The 18,828-nt window shown below is 41.6% G+C and overlaps 1 protein-coding gene across 4 annotated transcripts in view; it reads right to left on the bottom strand.

The window, feature by feature from the left end:
• The window catches only part of itga11b (integrin, alpha 11b), a 48,255-nt gene that overhangs the window by 15,892 nt on the left and 13,535 nt on the right, over nt 1–18,828 (bottom strand). For 2 of the 4 annotated variants that reach the window (XM_042411358.1, XM_042411356.1), the window contains exons 3-16: nt 15,611–15,720; nt 14,882–14,973; nt 12,507–12,621; nt 11,813–11,940; nt 11,179–11,327; nt 10,946–11,090; nt 10,564–10,729; nt 9,655–9,725; nt 6,887–7,031; nt 6,125–6,273; nt 5,463–5,606; nt 4,138–4,341; nt 3,928–4,058; nt 3,000–3,172 (exon numbers count right to left, since the gene is read on the bottom strand). In XM_042411358.1, coding sequence (XP_042267292.1) covers nt 3,000–3,172; nt 3,928–4,058; nt 4,138–4,341; nt 5,463–5,606; nt 6,125–6,273; nt 6,887–7,031; nt 9,655–9,725; nt 10,564–10,729; nt 10,946–11,090; nt 11,179–11,327; nt 11,813–11,940; nt 12,507–12,621; nt 14,882–14,973; nt 15,611–15,720 — 1,922 coding nt within the window. Of the gene's footprint in view, nt 1–2,999; nt 3,173–3,927; nt 4,059–4,137; nt 4,342–5,462; nt 5,607–6,124; nt 6,274–6,886; nt 7,032–9,654; nt 9,726–10,563; nt 10,730–10,945; nt 11,091–11,178; nt 11,328–11,812; nt 11,941–12,506; nt 12,622–14,019; nt 14,614–14,881; nt 14,974–15,610; nt 15,721–18,828 lie in introns of those variants that run through there. The other 2 variants (XM_042411359.1, XM_042411360.1) reach the window with 2 other exon arrangements.

Here is an 18,828-nt window from a genome sequence, read left to right as displayed (position 1 = left end):
TACCTCGTGGAATGATGGCACTTGGGCGGTCTGTTCCTGTTTCCCAGATCTGGGCCACAAGAAAGCCGTATGTCAACCGAGAACAAACCAGATAAACCAGAACTGGCCCACATCCAGATCCAGAACACACATACCTGAGAAAGGTCCACGTGTGATTTGGGATATTTGGGCCATATTTGCTATTTTACATGTGTTGTTATTTCAGACTCACAACCATTTTTTCTGGGCCAGAAGAAGACCAGCAGTGCTGCATCATTGCCTGAAGTGGCCTATCTGGGTTGTCACACAGAGCAGCTTTCTACATCTGTATGAAGATGTGGCAGCGCAGTCAATGTTTGTCTGATGATGATGGTTAACAGAAGGTACCTGACATATTAGTCGTCAGTTTAAGCACATTTAGCCAAAACCACAAATTCACCACAGCACCAGCTTTTTTAACTTCAAAAGTAATGGAATTAGTTGGGCTCCTAATGACTTTTTAATGGAGTAATAACTTCTTCTTCTTTGCTATTGATTAATGGAGTGATGCATTTCCTGCTTCGTTATTAGCTGCTGGATGCTGGTGCTGAGTGTAACTGCAGAGCTCATTCTCATCTGTTTAACAACTGAAGTTTGGTTTTGATTTATGAGCACACAGAGAGCTGAGCTGCTTCAGTCCGTGTTCAAAAACGCCACGTCTGCACTGTAAGAAGTGAACTCCAGCTCAAACCTGAGTAAATCTTAAAGCAGAGGTTCAGATTTTGTCGACCTCGGCTCCCGTCCTCCATCTGAAACACCGTCCGCCGAAGCATGTTCTTTTGACACCATGTAGCGTGTTGGCGTGTGTGCATGCATGCATCTCCACCTCTGTGTATGTGTGTGTGTGTGTGTGTATGTTTTATTGTTTGTGTGTGTCTAATCTGGTCCAGATGATCGAGGGGAAGATGAGAAGCTGATGGAGAAAGAGAAGAGAGGAAGGTATGAAGGTATGAAGTGATGGAGGGAGGAGGAGTGACACATTTTAATGGCGGCTGGCTGGGGTTAGCATGTTAGCGAGGTTTCCATGCAGCCGGCCCAAACATCTGAAGCTAATTACACAGAGACACGACAGCAGCGTGGCTGCAAAAAGCACTGTGGGGAATCTCTGCGGCGAGGAAAAGACCAGGACAACACTTTCCACACACAGACGGACGATAAAAACGCCAAACATCTGTGTGATTCCGATGCTGTCGTGACAGACAAGGGTCAACATTCACTGTCAAAGGCTTTGCTCAAAGGCACATCAACATTAGTTGTTAGGGGAAGGAGAGAGAGAGTGTGTTAGAGTCACACCATTAACACAGAGTAGGTCTTGTCACTTTGAACTTCCTCCAACATGAATCAGCTTTTCACTTTGAGTCCAAATCTGAGTTCTGTTGTCTGACCTTTCTGGTCTGTTTTGACACTTGTTTATTGATGTTGTAATCTGTTGTTTGTATAAAGCTTTTCTCATCAAAGTTCAGCTGTTTACCACCATCACTAAGAGTAGAGGATGGCGAGATGGTGCCTGTTTTCACTTGAACAGGGAAAACAGAGAACATTGTTCGGCTGAGTGTGGGTTTGATTCTTCAACCAAATAAAGTATAGCATATTATCTAGCAAATAAGAACACATGATTAAATTGGTTATTATGCATTCTATAATAACGGTAGTGTACAAAACATACCATGTAAATTACTGCATTACAATGCACTAACCAAGCAGAAACTAACACAGCTCAAGGCTGAAATACCTTAAAGTGCCACCGACGGCCGCTAGCTGCTCCAACTGACTCCCATTCAAAACTTCTCTCTGAGAATACTGAGTCATTCATATTTATTGAGTCATTATGGTCTCAATCACTATATTCAGAAACAAATAAATACATTTAATACATTTGGCGCAAGTGTGCAGCGCTCGGTGTTCCCAGTAAGCTAGTGTTAGCTTACATCCGAGGTAGCGGGGCATGTTTCCAGAGCGTTGAAGGGCGACACCCTGCACTCCTTATCTGGAAGATCCTGGCTCCAAACGGAAAAGATGGCGCCAACCATAAACTGCTACTCAACTTCAAACCGGCTCCAATGCAAAGCAACAGGAGACGTCACACCTCGCTACGTCCGTCTTTATACACAGGCTATGACATAATGATAATGACTAAAGACCTGATACTTTATAATAAATATTATGAGGTCTTTTTATGAGAATTATCTTTAAATGAAGCCCTGAGTAGTGTCTGCAGGCTTCCTCAACGTCCACCAAAAGGACAGGGCAGCGTGTATGTTTCCTGAGAGACGAAACTCAGGGCAAACAAGGCTGTAAATCATTGCTCTAAAGTTTAATAGCTGTGAGCTCACAGTAATAACATATAGCGCATTTATATTAAGATTAACTTCTCTCGTATGGATTTTGGCATTCGGACAGTTAAAGGACACTGTGCAGAGAGGTTTTAGAGAATGAATCAGACTGAAACTGTAAAAGTGAGAGGGACTGGAAGAGCAACAAACCACAAGGGCCACAAATTATCAGAAAAAATGTCAGGAAGCAAATCTGGTGCCCAGGTTTAGTAATCCAGCTTTGGGCATCATGTTCTTCCACTCAGTGAGTAAAACTGAGCGAGTGATTCCAGTACAAGACACGACTTCGTTTGTGGACATCTGAACATTTTATGAATGACGACCAAAACCAACTGATTTGGCGAAACATGGCGCAAAGCTAATTATTTTATTAATTTATTTTTATTTAACCTTTAATACGTAAAGGTAGGTGGCTGGTAACACATGCAAGACAAAAAGTAGGTTCACAAACATTCCCCAAATTTTTGGCCAAATTCCCCAAGAACATATAAATATGTGCATCTACATATTCTTGATATTCTTGATAATTAACTTTTGAAAACACAATCAGTTGCTAGCCAGCCAAGGCTTGCCGTAAAGTAATTACTTCAATATCAAAATCTCAAATCCATAAACAGAATCATGTCTTATTTCACGCCGTCCACCTACCGACATCCGTCCTGGTCTTGGTCTTGGTGTTTGTCCTGGAGTCCAGACTCAGACAGACGATCACAGACATGCAGGTGACCTCCTTCCCTCCTCGCCAACAGTCCTTGTTAAAGATGTTGATCTTCTCGGGTTCAAAGGTCAGCTTGGCCTGAATCCGAACCACACCTCGAGACCTGGATGGAGGGAGCAGGCTTTGGTCAGCCCGCTGTGTTTGTGTGTCATGTTCACTTGTGTTAGTCATGTTGTGGGGAGTCAGTCAAAAACTGGACCACCTAAAGGCAAACTCAAATGATTTTATTCATCAAAGTTTCCAAGTGCTGGGGAGTGCTACTGCGTATGGGGGAAAAAAGTTGTATAAATCCCTTTGTGTCTCCAGAGGGAGATGTGTGAAATCTGATAAATTGCCTTAAGTGATGTCACTTGAATCGGCATCAGTTTGGGCTGAAGACTACGAGTTTGAAAATGAAACAAATCTGCAGTGAGGTTACCGGACCTCTGCAGCTCCTCAGCTCGGCTGGAGGCTCCACAGCTTCAAGAATGTGCAGAATAAAAAAAAAGATGATAAAGAGCTTTTTTTCTAAAACTGACCATTATGAGTCCAACACTTCTACAGGAGTAGAATAATAAATCAGTGTCTAATTTAAACCATTAAATTTTGGGGTTAAGGCTTGATTTTGTTTTCTTAAAGGATAAAACCTGGTGATTTTCTATATTTTTCTTAGGTTTAACAACTGACGTGTATTAATAGTTTTTGGACAACAGCGGAGGTCTACAGCACGGAGGAATAAGATATATATCAGGCTTTGGATACACATATTTCATTGTTGGTTTGGATCCAAACATGACATTTATTGACAATGAGAAATTGGGGGTTAGGCACGTAGTGGTTGTAGTTGTCCTCCTAAGTAAAAAAACAAATGTGTCTGACCAGATGATCACAGCAGCTCCCAGCGCTCCCACTGCAAGATCGACAAGCCCGTCTGCATTAACATCCAGAACGCCATGAAGACTTCGACCGAAATACTTCAGACCTGCAGAAAACCCAGCTGCAGACAGACGCTGGAGAGGGAGAGGAGGGATTAACACGGTTTGGGTTTCTTGCCCATATTCCTTCTATTACTGGTTCAGAGTCACTCACCTGTCTGTACTGCGGTTGGATGGTTTTGTCGTGACCGTAAAACACGTACACCGCCCCCTGGTGGTCGTCCTCCAGTGGTGCTCCGACCACCAGCTCCCTGAATCCGTCTCCGTTCATGTCGGGGATCTGAGCCAACGCCGAACCGAAACGGGAGTTCTGGGAGTGGTCAGAAACCTCCAGCATCCCCTGCAGGATGAAGGATGTCTGTAGGGAAAACATTTAGTTTAGTTTCTCTTTCTGTTCACTTTCTGCCATGATATATGTGTTAGTTAGTTGTTGTTAAAGTTTGGTGTGTAAAAACGAAAAAATGAAAAACAAAATCACCTGATCTATTACTTTTTTGTTTCCCAACGAAATTCCAAAAAACCAAATTCAAAAGACCGTTCAATTTTGGTTTAGAAATCAAGTATTTTTGTCAGTTTTGTACGATAGTGGAAGCGGCTACATTAGCCTACCCATGATCCTCAGCGACCGTTGCTATGGTGAAGACGCCAGCGACAGCCACGCCTGTGTGTGTAACGGGATGAAGACGGGGTTATAAAACTGAACTTTACATTTCACATCCCTCATTTAAGCCCTACACTTTCACTTTCATAATTTTCATCAAACTGGACTTTAGTGCATTTTATTCAACCTCCACTGTTACATCATGTAATTATTTATTAATTATTTATATTTAATTTATTCTCTTGTCACCTTTCTTATATTTCATACACTTTGTTTCTTTGTCCATAGCACACATTATTTTCTTTACAGTTCAATGTACAGTAAAGTACGTTGATCCCGATCATAACCAATAATCTGCAGTACTACATAATGTTATACTGACTATATGTTAAGGCTGTCACTGGCGTCTTCACCATAGCAACGGTCGCTGAGGATCATGGGTAGGCTAATGTAACTGCCTCCGCTATCGTACAAAACTGACAAAAATACTTGATTTCGAAACCAAAATTGAACGGTCTTTTTAATTTGGTTTTCTGGATTTTCATTGGGAAACAAAAAAGTAATAGATCACGTGACTTCCGTTTTTTGTTTTTGGTTTAAAATGAAAAAAGGAAAAACCCCTGTAACTTCCGTTTTTGGTTTCAAACGCAAAAACGGATCCAAAAAGGAATAACGATAAAACAAATCGGCAAAAACCAGACACAGGCCAGGTTTGATTGGTTTTTCGTTATTTGATTCTGACACCAAAAATGTTTTTTCTGTTTTTTGTTTTGAAACAAATAACAGATTTACCGTTTTTTGGTTTTTGAATTACAAATGAATTACGAATTATCCGATGATACCCGGACCCCCTCTGCACATCTCTAGTGTGTAAGTACCTGCGGTGTGACGGTGTAGACGTAAATCTTCCCTCTCTCCCAGCCCTGACTGTAGTACATGGGTGCCGCCACCAGGAGGATGTCAGTTTGTCCGTCACTGTCTATATCCATCGATAACAACTCGCTGCCGAAATACGACCCGATCTGCGAAAGAACAAAACAAAACATGAGCATGAAGATTAACATTTATTTAACACTGTACTATATTAGAGCAGTGGATAATAATAGCCAGTCTGTCTCTTGTCCCTAACGCACTGCTATGATTTCATACTTGTTTGCTGTTGTTCCAGCCCTTTGTACATTTGCAAAGTCATCAGTTAAGTGCAGCTGTGTGAGATCAAATTTATGTTTTTGCCTTTGTTTGGCGCTCCAGCTAACGCCAAAAATAACAGCTCCCTCCATTACCACACCATTGTTCAGAAAAGTGTTCACAATGCCGAAATTTTAGGTGAGTTTTGACTGAAAGAAAGAATGAAAGAGACCTGACATTGATATAATTCATTCTCTCTCTCTCTCTCTCTTTCTCTGTTTCTGTAAACCAGCCAGTGGTTGGTCCTGGTTTTACTAAGAGCCTCGGGATAAATCTGTATACAGCCATGTGTCCCACATGTGTGGATAAGGAAGAATATGTACATGTTTGTACGTGTGTGTGTGTGTTTGACCTGCTCTCCCAGCAGCGCGTTTAGGATGGTCAGGTTTCCGGTGTTCTTCAGGGTGAAGATGATGACTTTGCCGCTGTGGTTGAACCTCGGAGCTCCGGCCACATAGAGCTGATAGCCATGGGATGAAATGAGCGAACCCACAGAGTAACCTGAAACAAAAACACCAGAAACTGATCAGTGAGGATTTCCTATTCTTCTGTTTGTTTTCCCTTATTTTCCCCCCTTTAAAAGAGCTTAAAAGATAAGGCTGGTGATTATCTGCATTTTTCATATTGTCAGTAAATCTCATGTGCAGAGCCAAACCAACAGTGAACTGATCTACTTACAAGTATCGTGTGTGAGTCCATAGCCTGATATATCTGATTCCTCCGTTCTTGTCCAAAAACTATTAAAAACACTCTTGACTTTGTGCTACGTTGTAAATTTCCCAGAGAACTTTAGTACAAATTGAGGAGGTTGTGATAATTAGCACAACAAGCTAGCGACGCACCATAAACAGAAACACATTCTCATGTTCTGCAGCATCTGCCTTACAGGAACTACTCTGCGGAGACTGAAAACGCTGTTATTAGTCTTTGCAGCCATTTCTAAACAAAACCACGTGACCAAACTCTTCATAATGAAGGAACATGTCATCCAGTGCAACAATGTGGCTCATTGACTGGTTTTCTGGACAACAACGGAGGTGTTTCCACTGGTTTAAAGCAGAGACACACCACTACTACACAAAGATAAGATTTAAAACACAGTCTCTATAATTACCCAGATAGGCTCCGTGGTTCTTCAGCTCCTCTGGAAACTCTTCCTTATAGGAGGATTTCGGTGGAACAACTTTCCCATGTTTAGTCTCTTTCAGCACGGCTCCGTTCCAGTCGTAGGCGCCCACCGCCCCGAGCAGAATGCCGTCCTGAGGGCAAAACATGGATTTACATGGAGGTCACTAATACAGCCAGCACATTGTATCACATGTATATAACATGAGGAGAATTCAAAGGGCAGAGAGACGTCTGAGCGCTGAAAGCTTACAGATTTAATGTCTTTACTGTTGAGTGAATCCATCAGTACAGTCATTGACACATTTTTGCAATATGTGATTCCAAGTTGGATGTTTTGGTGTTTGATATTTCCACATATGTTACCATGATGACTGGAAATGTTTTTCCCATCATGCAGCTCAAATTACAGGACACAGAAAGTTCCCATCGACACAGATCATAAGTAGATTTTATCATCTGAAACCTATTCTGAGCTTCACAAACACTCTGAAGTGACTATGCATTATCAGAATTTAATTGAAAAAAAAAAAAAATCATTTTCATGACATTCATGAATGCAGGCCGTCACCAGGAAGTTACTCAGCTTTTCAAAGTGTTTTCAAACCTTTAGTTGATTTGCTTTAGTTGAAGTCAGTGGATGAGTTCATGAACCTGTTTCATCTTCCTCTTGGTTTGATTTCTTTTCCAAGCAAACCAAACTGCAGCACTAAAAGTTAGATGAGAATGTTCTCTCCTCTCATTGGTTGAAGTCAAAGTCGAGTTTAAATCTTTTATTTAAGTCTGACATCATGAGTCTCTCAACTGAAACCTGTTATTAACATGTGATCTGTATCTAGATAATGACATCTGATCTATGGGTCTTTGCATTTAAACCTGATATTAAAATGTTTTCTCAATTCAGCTGCCATTGTGATCTGATCTCAATATGCAAATGAGCTGAGGACGGAGCTGGCGGACTTGGCAACAAACAAGGTGCATCACAGGTCAAGGAAACAGCTGCAGTCCATTCATTTCTAACTCACTTTTCGTGAGGGGAGAGACTTCTAGCTACTGCTGCTACTTGTAGTTTCTGCAGGGCTCTCACTTTAGCTGGCAGGAAGATGTGGAACTAGGTGACCTTTAACTTACTGGGATGATTTTTTTTCATATGAATGCAATCACGCTGTCCAGATTGCATTTGCACCTGCTGAGAACTGATCTCAGTGAGAGTCTGACCACCTCCAAGTGTGGTCTGGCTGATCCGATCGCATTCTGAGTGCATTTACACCTGCGTTCACATGTGTTTTTCCTTAACCGGATAACTTATCCAGATACGGTTGCATATTTTTTTGTAAATAGGGGTATCAATGTCAAAGCAACTTGGTGGAGTTTAGGTTCAGTTTCAGGCTGCAGAACTCTTGTCTCCTCCTCATGATCACGGGAAGACGGAGGGAGGAAACAATGCAAGCCTGCTGGTTATTTTGGAACAAAATTATAATCAATTTACAGATACTGAGCTTCAGTATCGTCTTAAAACTCAGTGAAACTGTGCAGTCAGTCACACAGTCAGATGAACTCTGGCAGTCGTTAAGACCAGATATGAAAGTTATTAAATTGTTGAGTCATAGTCTCAGCGGGCCAGTGCATGAAGGACCACAGTGAATGACCAAATCGTTGGCGATGGCACCGCCACAAAGCTGCAGGATCTGAGCTGCACATGGACCAACTCTTGATCTGCAGATTCACTGTTAAATGTCAAAATGCTGCTTTAATAATCGAGTAGGAGGAGAGGAGAACGGTTTTCCTGCAGGACGACTCAGCCAGAGATGAGAGCGTGTCGTCTGTTTTCCACATCAGCTTCACATTTTTACTTTTTACTCCTAAAACTAACGAGTGGGAAACTCTTTGCATATTTATCTCTGTATATGATGGTGTGCATGGTTGTTAATGAATGCATGTGTGTATGACTTTAAATCTGTTCTGCAATGACTTCTGCATGTACTGTGTTTAAATGTGTGTGTGTGTGTGTGTGTGTGTGTGTGTGTGTGTGTGTGTGTGTTTTGTTGGCAACTTTACGTTCAGGAAAACCATCTGCTCTGTGTTACACATAGAAAGTTTCCACGACACCATTTTCACTCCCTGACGTTGGAATTCAGTCGAATATGATTTTTCCCTGGACCAGAAACAACAGAAACATTTCTAGAAGCTTCTCATTCTGCAAATATCTGCCAGGATCAGAACCGAACCGACGCTGGATGTTTGAGGACGATGGCGATACCAGAGTTTGAGTTTCTGTTGGAATCAGAATCATTAAAATACACAGCTTTGCTTCTGTCTTCTTTTGATTTTATTGGATCATGATTTACATTACTGAAGAAAACTGGAGGAAATTAAGTTATTGTTACCAACATTGATCAGAAACTTGCTGATCTTCATTTTTTAAAATAAAAGAGTAGATCAGGATGTTTTCCACCAGTCATTTCAGGGAAATTATTATTATCCTTTATCCAGCATGGACAGATCTTCCATTTAAAACACATCATGTTGAAATTATAATACTGTTCAACTATACTGTGTGTTGGAAAACAGATACTTTTTATTTTACATTCAGTTCTGGTGCGAATACGATCACTGGTGAGAAATCAGACTGATCCAAAAAACAAAATCCCATCACAGATCACATTTCTGACTCAAAACACAGAACCTGGATGTGAAATCTTTACTAATAGAATAAGAATGTGTATGAGAAGGTGAATAAAACTGTGAGTTACTCACTTTGACTAAATGTGAGGAGAAACCGGCCTGAGCCATCTGCAGGCCAAACCCTCGACCCTGACTGCTGGTTCCTGCAAAACACAAACACAACACAGAATGAGCATCATCATTTAAAGTCCACGTCTGCCCAAAAATTTGTTTTTCTTCTCGTTCCTTCGGTTTAATGTCATGATTTAATTGCTATATCCGTTTCCAAGCATTTTGCTTTTATTGATACAGCAACTTTATCACCACAGCCAAGCATTTAAAAAAAAAAAAGGGATATTTTGAGATTTTTTTGAATTTGCTGTATTTCACTCAGGTTTTTTATATGCAAACAGAAAATGGGAATTAAAGCAGGTGGATGGAAACGCACCTACACTTTAAAGTTACAGTCACATTATGTTTCCATCCAATCATCCATTTTCTTTAACACATATTCTCTAGAGAGTAGCCAGCCAATCACAGGTCTGACACATAGAGACAGACAACCACTCGCACTCACATTCACACCTACGAGCAATTTAGAGCTGAATATTCTGTGGGAGGAAGCCAGATTATCCAGAGAGAACCCACGCAGTCACAGGGAGAACATGCAAACTCCACACAGAAATTTCTGCACCGTCTGCGCCAAAAAATGTTATGATGTCACGTTTCTGATGTGGGTAAAAAATGTAGCCCGGAGATGCTAGCCTCAAGAAGAGATGAGGAGCGGACTACAGAGGTCTGATAACCTCACTGCTTTCTATCTCTACACCCTCAGAGTTTTCTCATCTTCAAACTTTGTAGTTTTCATCCCCAACCGACGCAGATTTCACACAGCATCCTCTGGAGACACAAAAAGCTGGAGTTCCACTTTAATGTAGCTTCAGATATTTAACCACTCGACAAAGCAAACACTATGATTCAACATGCTGAAAGTCAGCTGACCCTCCAGAGTGAAAATCCTCTCTCCCAGAGCGTCCACGATGTCCTTCAACGCCGACTCGTCCGTCACGTTGAAGAAGTGCTTCTCATCCGGGTCGCTGGCGATGAACTTGATTTCCTTCAAAAAGGCTTCAGGGTTGATTCCTCGCCGGTTGTAGTAACCAAGAACCTGGATGAGACGCAGAGGAAACACTCAGGACAGAGGCTACGAGTTCTTAAAGCAGAGAGACTGAAACGCTTTTAACAGCGATATTCAACGACATGCAGGGCCAAGAGGAAGGAAGAAAAGGAGACGGACAGAAGTTCTCAGGAGACAGAATCAGGTTCAGACAGGAAGTGTTGGCAGGTTATTTGGAGGGTTGAAGGTAAAGACGGACGGACTCACAGCGATGGCGTACATGGTGATGTTGTCTTTCTCGCTGTCAGTGACGGCCTGCAGCAGATCTGGACTGTCATGAGATTCTCCATCTGTGATCACGATCATCACCTTCTGAGCTCCTGGTCGGCTGCCGCGTTTGAACGCCTCCGACCTGTGAAGAAACAAAACAGACTATGTGTGAGAGCAACTGGTTGGTTTCTGCGTGTGGGGGGGGGGGTTATTATGATTTCATGTCATACCGGGCCACGTTGATGCCCAGCGCCGTTCTCGTCTCCTCGCCGCCCCGCTGGTCGATGGTCTTGGCTGCCTCCACCACATCCTCCACTGTCTGGTAGTCGCCCAGACTGAACTCATGGACCACTGTGGAGCCATACTGAACCACACCCACCTGCAGCCAAAACACACACCTGAAGTCCTGCCTATGAAAGGTATCACTGCACCATGAGTGCAAAACCCAGCAAACCTGACAAACTTTGCTCAAATCCTTGCTCGAGGACATATCACTGCAATTTGTTGAAGGTTAGGAAGACGGTTTTTAATGTACTTTCCTGGATTTTAAACCCAGTCACAGACTCAAAACATCATCCATCGATTCCACTAACTTCTGCAGATTTCCCAGTTCTTACTTGCATACTGGGACATAACTATACTCATAAATTCAGACTTCCTCTCAGCTTTCGTTACAGTTTTTAAGTTTGAAAAACATCCAAATAATCAGCCGAGCCTGGCAGAGACTTCTTGGACCAATCTAGGAACGACAACCTCATGATTAATCATCTAAATGCTTAATGGTTTTGACCAATTTTCATTGAAAAATACCCAGATTTTCAAAACTCAGGACTTGATCTTTTTGAGGTTTTGTGATGAACCAACCTGCGTCTGACCTGGGCCGATGTAGAACTTGTGCAGGATGTTGATGAGGAAGTCCTGGACCTCGTACCATGGGTAGATGGAGTTTGAACCGTCCAGAACGATGATGATGTCCATGAACGTCTCACACCCTACAAAATAAATTATAAATAAAAAACAAGATAGATTCGGTATGAATGGAAGGTTCGATGGATGGATGGATGGATGGATGAATGGATGAATGGATGAATGGAAGGATGGATGGATGGATGGATGGATGGATGAATGGAAGGATGGATGGATGGATGAATGAATGGAAGGATGGATGGATGAATGGACGGATGGATGGACGGATGAATGGATGAATGGAAGGATGGATGGATGGATGAATGGATGGATGGATGAATGGAAGGATGGATGGATGGATGGATGGATGGATGAATGGATGGATGGATGAATGGAAGGATGGATGGATGAATGAATGGATGGATGGATGAATGGATGGATGAATGGAAGGAAGGAAGGATGGATGGAAGGATGGATGGATGGATGGATGGATGGAAGGATGGATGGATGAATGGAAGGATGGATGGATAGATGGATGGATGGAAGGATGGATGAATGGATGGATGGATGAATGGAAGGATGGATGGATAGATGGATGGATGGAAGGATGGATGGATGGATGGATGGATGAATGGAAGGATGGATGCATTACTCTGCAGGGCAGGTGTGATGGTGTGGGACAGTTTGAAGTTGCGGCTGACTCTGGAGCAGATTCCTGTGCTGTACAGGGAGCTTCCACATTCATGAGACCAGAGCGGACCACAAGTCTGAGGACACATTTACACACAGCAGGGACACAGAGCGGAAAGACAGATTAGAAAAAACATGAGCGATAAATATGTCAAATGTACAAAAAATGTGAAAAACATGCAAAATAAGTGATATTCTTCATCAATGTAGGAGCCATGTTTTAAGGAGCAGTTATGGCCATTCAGATTTTGACATTTTGTTAAAGTGTTCCAGTTAGGACTTCACAAGTAAAATGGTGACAGAATAACACATCTATGTTGTTGTTGTTGTTGTTGTTGTTGTTGTTGTTGTTGCTGCTGTTGCTGTTCTGCTTCTCTGTGTGTCCCCCCCCACCCTCTCCTCTCTCTCTCAACCCAACCGGTCAAAGCAGACGGCCGCCCACCTACAGCCGGGTTCTGCTTGAGGTTTATTCCCGTTAAAAGGGGAGTTTTTCCTTACCACTATCGCCAAGTGCTTGCTCATGGGGGAATTGTTGGGTCTCTCTCTCTCTGTAAATTAAAGAGTATGGTCTAGACTTGCTCCATGTGAAAAGTGCCCTGAAATGACTTTTGTTGTGATTTGGCACTATATAAATAAAATTGAATCTATTCAGGTTTTGTATGAATGTGACATCATGACTGTTGGACGGACACAGATGGTTGTCTTCACCATTTGGATTTTAAAAAATTTTAATGCTTCTGTCTGCAAAAACTGTTAGGTTGTAATTCCCACACATACTTAACGCTAAAAATAGTGATGATCCAACAGACAATTACAACCAACTCTGCAGCTCTATCAAGCTTTTCAGCCTCTTTTAGCTCCTGGTTTTGGTTTTTTGGCACATTTCCTGTCTGTTTCAGTGTCAGTGTTTCCAGCAGAGGCGGCAGCTGTTTGCATATTATCAACTTTATAAGGTGATAATTCAGCAATGTTGTGTTTACGGTTTTCCCATCACCCCAAAGTGTCCATTACTTCTGTTTTAGAGTATGACCATAGTTTTTAAATGATAATGAAAAGTAAAAGGAGCTCAGTTTGTTTTATTATGTCATTCTTTTGAAGCTGATATGAAAAGAAGGAGAAAAACTCATTACACCTAAAGTCCTTACATTGGTTGCCTGCCAGTTTTCATATTGATTTTACTTGTCTTAAAAGAAAGCGGCAACTGCCACGTCCTGACGCTGAAGCCAATGTGGAAGCACCTTAAAGTACCACCGATAGCCACTAGCTGCTCCAACTGACTCCCATACAAAAAGCCTCAACTTCTCTCTAGAAATACAGTCATTCTGGTCTCAATCTCTAAATTCAGGTCCTCTAATAAGTGTGCTGGTGGTCATTTTGGAAATTATTGCTCCATTAATAAGATTTGAAGACTTATAGTAGCTTTGATGTCTGCTGTGTGGGTGTTGATTGACAGCTGTGATTGACAGGTGGCTCACCGACTGCTTTCCCTGGCTCCAGGACTCGCACTGAGTCGCACTATTGTCGCACTATTTCACCAAGTTTAATGTTACTTGATTATGATACCTGCCCTGTTAGCAAAATTTAGCTAAAGTAGCTAACGTTAGCCTAAGTGTGCAGTGCTTAGTGTTCCCAGTAAGCTAACGTTAGCTTCAGTCCGAAGTAGCGTGGCGTGTTTCTAGAGCATGAAAGGCAACACTGCCGACCATATGCTGGGCTTCAAAACGGCTCCGATGGAAACCAGTGATTGACATCACACCTCACTACGTCTACTACTATCTTTAGATACAGGCTAAGGTTTAAAGCACTTCACGGTCTTGCAGCAGCCGACTTGTCTGACATGCTTGCATTGTACGAAGCAGGACTCTCAGGTCCTCTGGAGTCTTACCATTGTTCCAAAGTGCACGACAAAGACGTTTGGTGAGGCAGCTTTTAGTTTTAGTCGGACTAGTTTGACAAGGATATGAGAGCTGAAAGTGTTGGATATCTTGTAAACAAAATACCTTTTCAGCCTGACTTTAATTAGGCTGTTTTAAGGCCATAATTTATGTTATTCAATCACTTATTTTATTGTGTTCATGTTTCAAAATGTTTCATTACCTCTCATCTCACTATTTTATTTATCATTGTCATTTAAAATCTATTTTATTGTTTTTTTCACACTTTTGTCATGTCTGTTACTCATGTGCATTAGTCTCAAATAGCCTTACTGTTTACATTTGTACTGTCTTATTATTACATTACAGCTTGTCAGTCATTGTAAAGCACTGATCTGTATGAACGGGGCAATACAAATAAAACTCAATTGTTAGTCTGTGTGTTTTGCGTCTTGTGACTCACCACAAAGCTGTTGTCTTTTGGGTTGGAGGTCAGCGCCATTCCCAGCTTCATCTCGTCTTTCCTCTCAGACACGTTGTCCAGAGAAAGTTTCCCTGATCACAGTCACAACAAATCACAGTTAATCACAGAGTGTAGATGTGATGTTAGAGTCTGTGCCGTTTAGTTATTCAATGTAAACATCAAATATTCTGTCACATTAAGGCCAAAACACAAACATTTCACATTTCAGAGTTATAGATTTTATGAGTCTGCCTCCTAGAAATTCATATAGCACTAATTTGAAACAGCAAATATGTTTTGGGGGAAATGTCAACATAATGAGGAAATGTACAAAACACTTACAAAAGTAAAAGCACGAACATTAAAGCCCCCCTCCATTAAAAAATGTGTTTTACTTCCTGTTCCTACAGTTGGATGTTTGAGCTTCTCTGTGCAGAATGATGTATGTGCAGAGTTTGTTTTGTTGAAGGAGGAAAGTTTCTCTGTGGTCATCTTAAATCTCAGTTTAACACGTGTACCTATGAGCAGGATTTGTGACATCACAACTAGTTTGGATGAAGACGCCTGAGCTGGCTCACAGGCTTCACATTATAAATGTGTAAATCACCTCTATAAAGAGATCTAAAACCCTGTTTGTTTGATCTCTGTTGCTCTCCTGTACAGCTTCAGTACGAACACCTGTCATGATGCTGATGAACGGTCATGTGATCGGTCGGACATGTTGCTCACCCAGGTTGAGTCGGCTGCAGTTCGCAGCGGTTCTGGTATCCAGCAGACATTTGTACACATCACCAGTCTGCTGATTATCTGTGGACTCAAACGGAGCTCCAACCAGCAACCTGTAGGCAAACACACACACACATATGCGTTTGCACGGCTATCCTTGTTTGGACATTGCATTGATTTCCATTCATTATGGACAACCGAACCTTAACCAGGACCTCAGAAATTACTTTTTTTTCTGTCATGTTGACCGGGCTTTGGTCCCCATGAGGACTACTGGTCCCAATGAGGTCAGTGAACACACAGAATAAAAACATTTTGGATTATAAAAATAATACATATTGTGAATTTACTCTACAATTCTTCAAGAAGTCTTTTGGGTAGTTTGTGTGACATTTTATCAACTCAGGATTGCGAAAACCATTTCAAAAGTGAATGACACAAAAATCAAAGACCACAAAAGCTCACACACACACACACACGCACACACACACACACACACACACACAAACACACATTGATTAAGTAATAAGATCAAATACCCTACCCTAAAAATACTACAACTGTTGTAAGATGATACAATTTTGAATTATTTAACATTTTAGTGATATTGCACAGGGGTGCACTTAGTCATCTATCCATCTATCTATCTATCTATCTATCTATCTCATCATTTATTCTTCAACAGTGATCAGAAAACACTTCTAACATGTACTTCTAACAGAGAAACATGTATTTAAGTAAAGGCAGGCAAGATACAAGAAAAAGGATGTACGACTACGGCACAAAGACACAATAAATGAACTGTAAAGCCTCCTGAAAACATAGATTTTTGGTGTATTACTCTTTTAACTGATGGAGTCCTGGGTTGGGCTCTGGCACAGTGTCCTGATTTGTGCATGTTATCTATTGCAGATCATTCAGTGATGTAGAAACACTGAGAAACGTTCAAGTTGTGAGGACGAACTTCCCGCTGCTGCACTCAGAGGTCAGATCTTGTTCGAGTAGCAGCTGCTTCAGCGATCAGCGGCGGCGGTCGTGTTAAACGCACGTCCTGCTGCTGCAGTGTCACACAGTGAGTAGGTTATTAGTGTTAACCGGAGAAAACATATGTGGCCTGCGCGGCGGTTCTGGGAAGAGGGCTGACTCACATACCAGAGGAGATGCCATAGTAGAGTGCTAACCCTTAATCTGCTAATGTGTCTCCCTTCCACATCAAACGGGCGGAGAGCAGCGCTGACAAACCACATCCCAAACTGCAGACGAACTGAGTCCACATCCTGCAGCCTGCAGCAGCAGACGGCAGACACAAACATGCCTCCGATCCTCTGACATCACTCCATCATGCTGATCACTTCCTGAGCAGGTGCTGTCATTTAGTTTACTGGTAAAACCTTTAAAAGATAGCTGTCTCTTCTTTTACTACTTTAATGACGGCCTGATTTCCCAGAATGACTTTCAAGAAGCCCAAGAGGAGAAGTTTGAACTGTGTTATCCAGCAGAACACAATCTGGTCTGTTTTCTGCTTCTGGTGTTGTACAAACTTATCGCTGAGTTTCTTCTTCTCTGGTTAAATCTAGAAGTAAGCGCTCACTCTTTGAATCTGAGCAACGGACACCAAAACCGGTGTCATCGATGTTTCAGATCATATACTGTATATATGTGGAGGTGATATCTCATCTAACTTTGGCCATGAGAAGGATAAATAATAACAGCTACTACAGTACCGGTCAAAAGTTTGGACACTTTCTCATTCAAATGACTGGGAAGCTGTGTCCAAACCTTTGACCGGTACTGTACATAAAACTACACTAGATACATCAACAATAGCTCTCTTTTTAGCAATTCTCTCTCTTCTACAGTTTGGACCAATATATGAAACTCTCCTGGTTTAATAATCAAAAATATCAGGTTCTTTGATAAAAAAAAAAGTCAAATGTACAAAACTGTGGACATAAAAACTTTGAGGTAGAACTCCCAAGGTGCATTTGAGCAAGAAACAATCACAGAGATTAAATTTCTGTTACATGTGCTGCTAACAGCAGACAGAAGTTAAAGATTACCATGTTGAGAAAACTAATTTCACAATCTGCCTCTTAAATCCTGGGGCTTTATGAATCTGCTTCATAAACATACAGATAGGAGAGGAAACAGGACAGGGACTGGAGGGAAATAACAGAAAGAACTGAGTATCTTGTGAGTTCTGAGTTAAGTCAGAAGCTGAACTGAACACAAACAAGTGACACGAAGTGAAAATGTTCTTTGTGTTCTGTCTGAACAAACCATATTCTCTGCTGCACTACATCTACAGTATATATAGTAAATGTTATAAATCTATATGAATGGATATAAACATTTCTAACTCTTTCATTAAAGCATCCACATGGATCTATGTTGTATCATTTAATGCTACAGATAAACTTTCTAAATTGTCTCTTTTCAGCATAATCAAAGAAACATTGTTCTTCTTGTGTAACGAGAAAAACGGAAAGACAGAACAAACACACTCTGTCTCTCAGACACAAACACACACACACACACACACAGATCGCAGCGTGAAGGCTGCAGACTACATAAACACTCTGGCTCGACTCTATAAACACACACCGTCGGAGGTTTGACCTCAGATTTGACTGAGGTCAACACAGGTCAACAGGTTTGACCTCTGACAGACCACAACAGCATGTTCAACCCAAACACACACATACACACAGCTCAACACTGAGGTCTATCTGTGTTGTATTATTGTAAAGTTAACCTGACATATTAAAATTACTCACAATGTACAATGTAGTACAAAGTCAAGAGCTTGTGATATGTAGCACAACAAGCTAGCGAAGTTCCTGCACATGCTCAGTGGCGTCTGCCTTACACAGAACTACTCTCTGGAGACTGAAAACGTGACCGAACTCTTCATAATAAAGAAACATGTCACCCAGTGCAGCAGTGTGGCTCACTTACATGTTTTTAATAGTTTTTGGACAACAACGAAGGTCTACGGCACAAAGAAATGAGATATATCAGACTTTAGATACACATACAATACTTGTTAGTAGATCAATTAATTGTAGGAAATTGCCAATCAATTCCTTTAACACAACACTGACATGGACTGGTGGCCTGCAGCTGCAGCTGCTGCTGGGCTGACGACACAAGTGGCAAACTTGTCTTTTAGTTTTGTATAATGGGCTGTTTAAGCGGCCCACATAGTGAACAGGGATTTC

The sequence above is a fragment of the Thunnus maccoyii genome, chromosome 5 (genome assembly GCF_910596095.1).
Source record: "Thunnus maccoyii chromosome 5, fThuMac1.1, whole genome shotgun sequence".
In the NCBI taxonomy this organism is placed as follows: Eukaryota; Metazoa; Chordata; class Actinopteri; order Scombriformes; family Scombridae; genus Thunnus; species Thunnus maccoyii.
The sequence above is the reverse complement of the archived record's forward strand: the minus strand, read 5'-3'. Positions and strand labels throughout refer to the sequence as shown.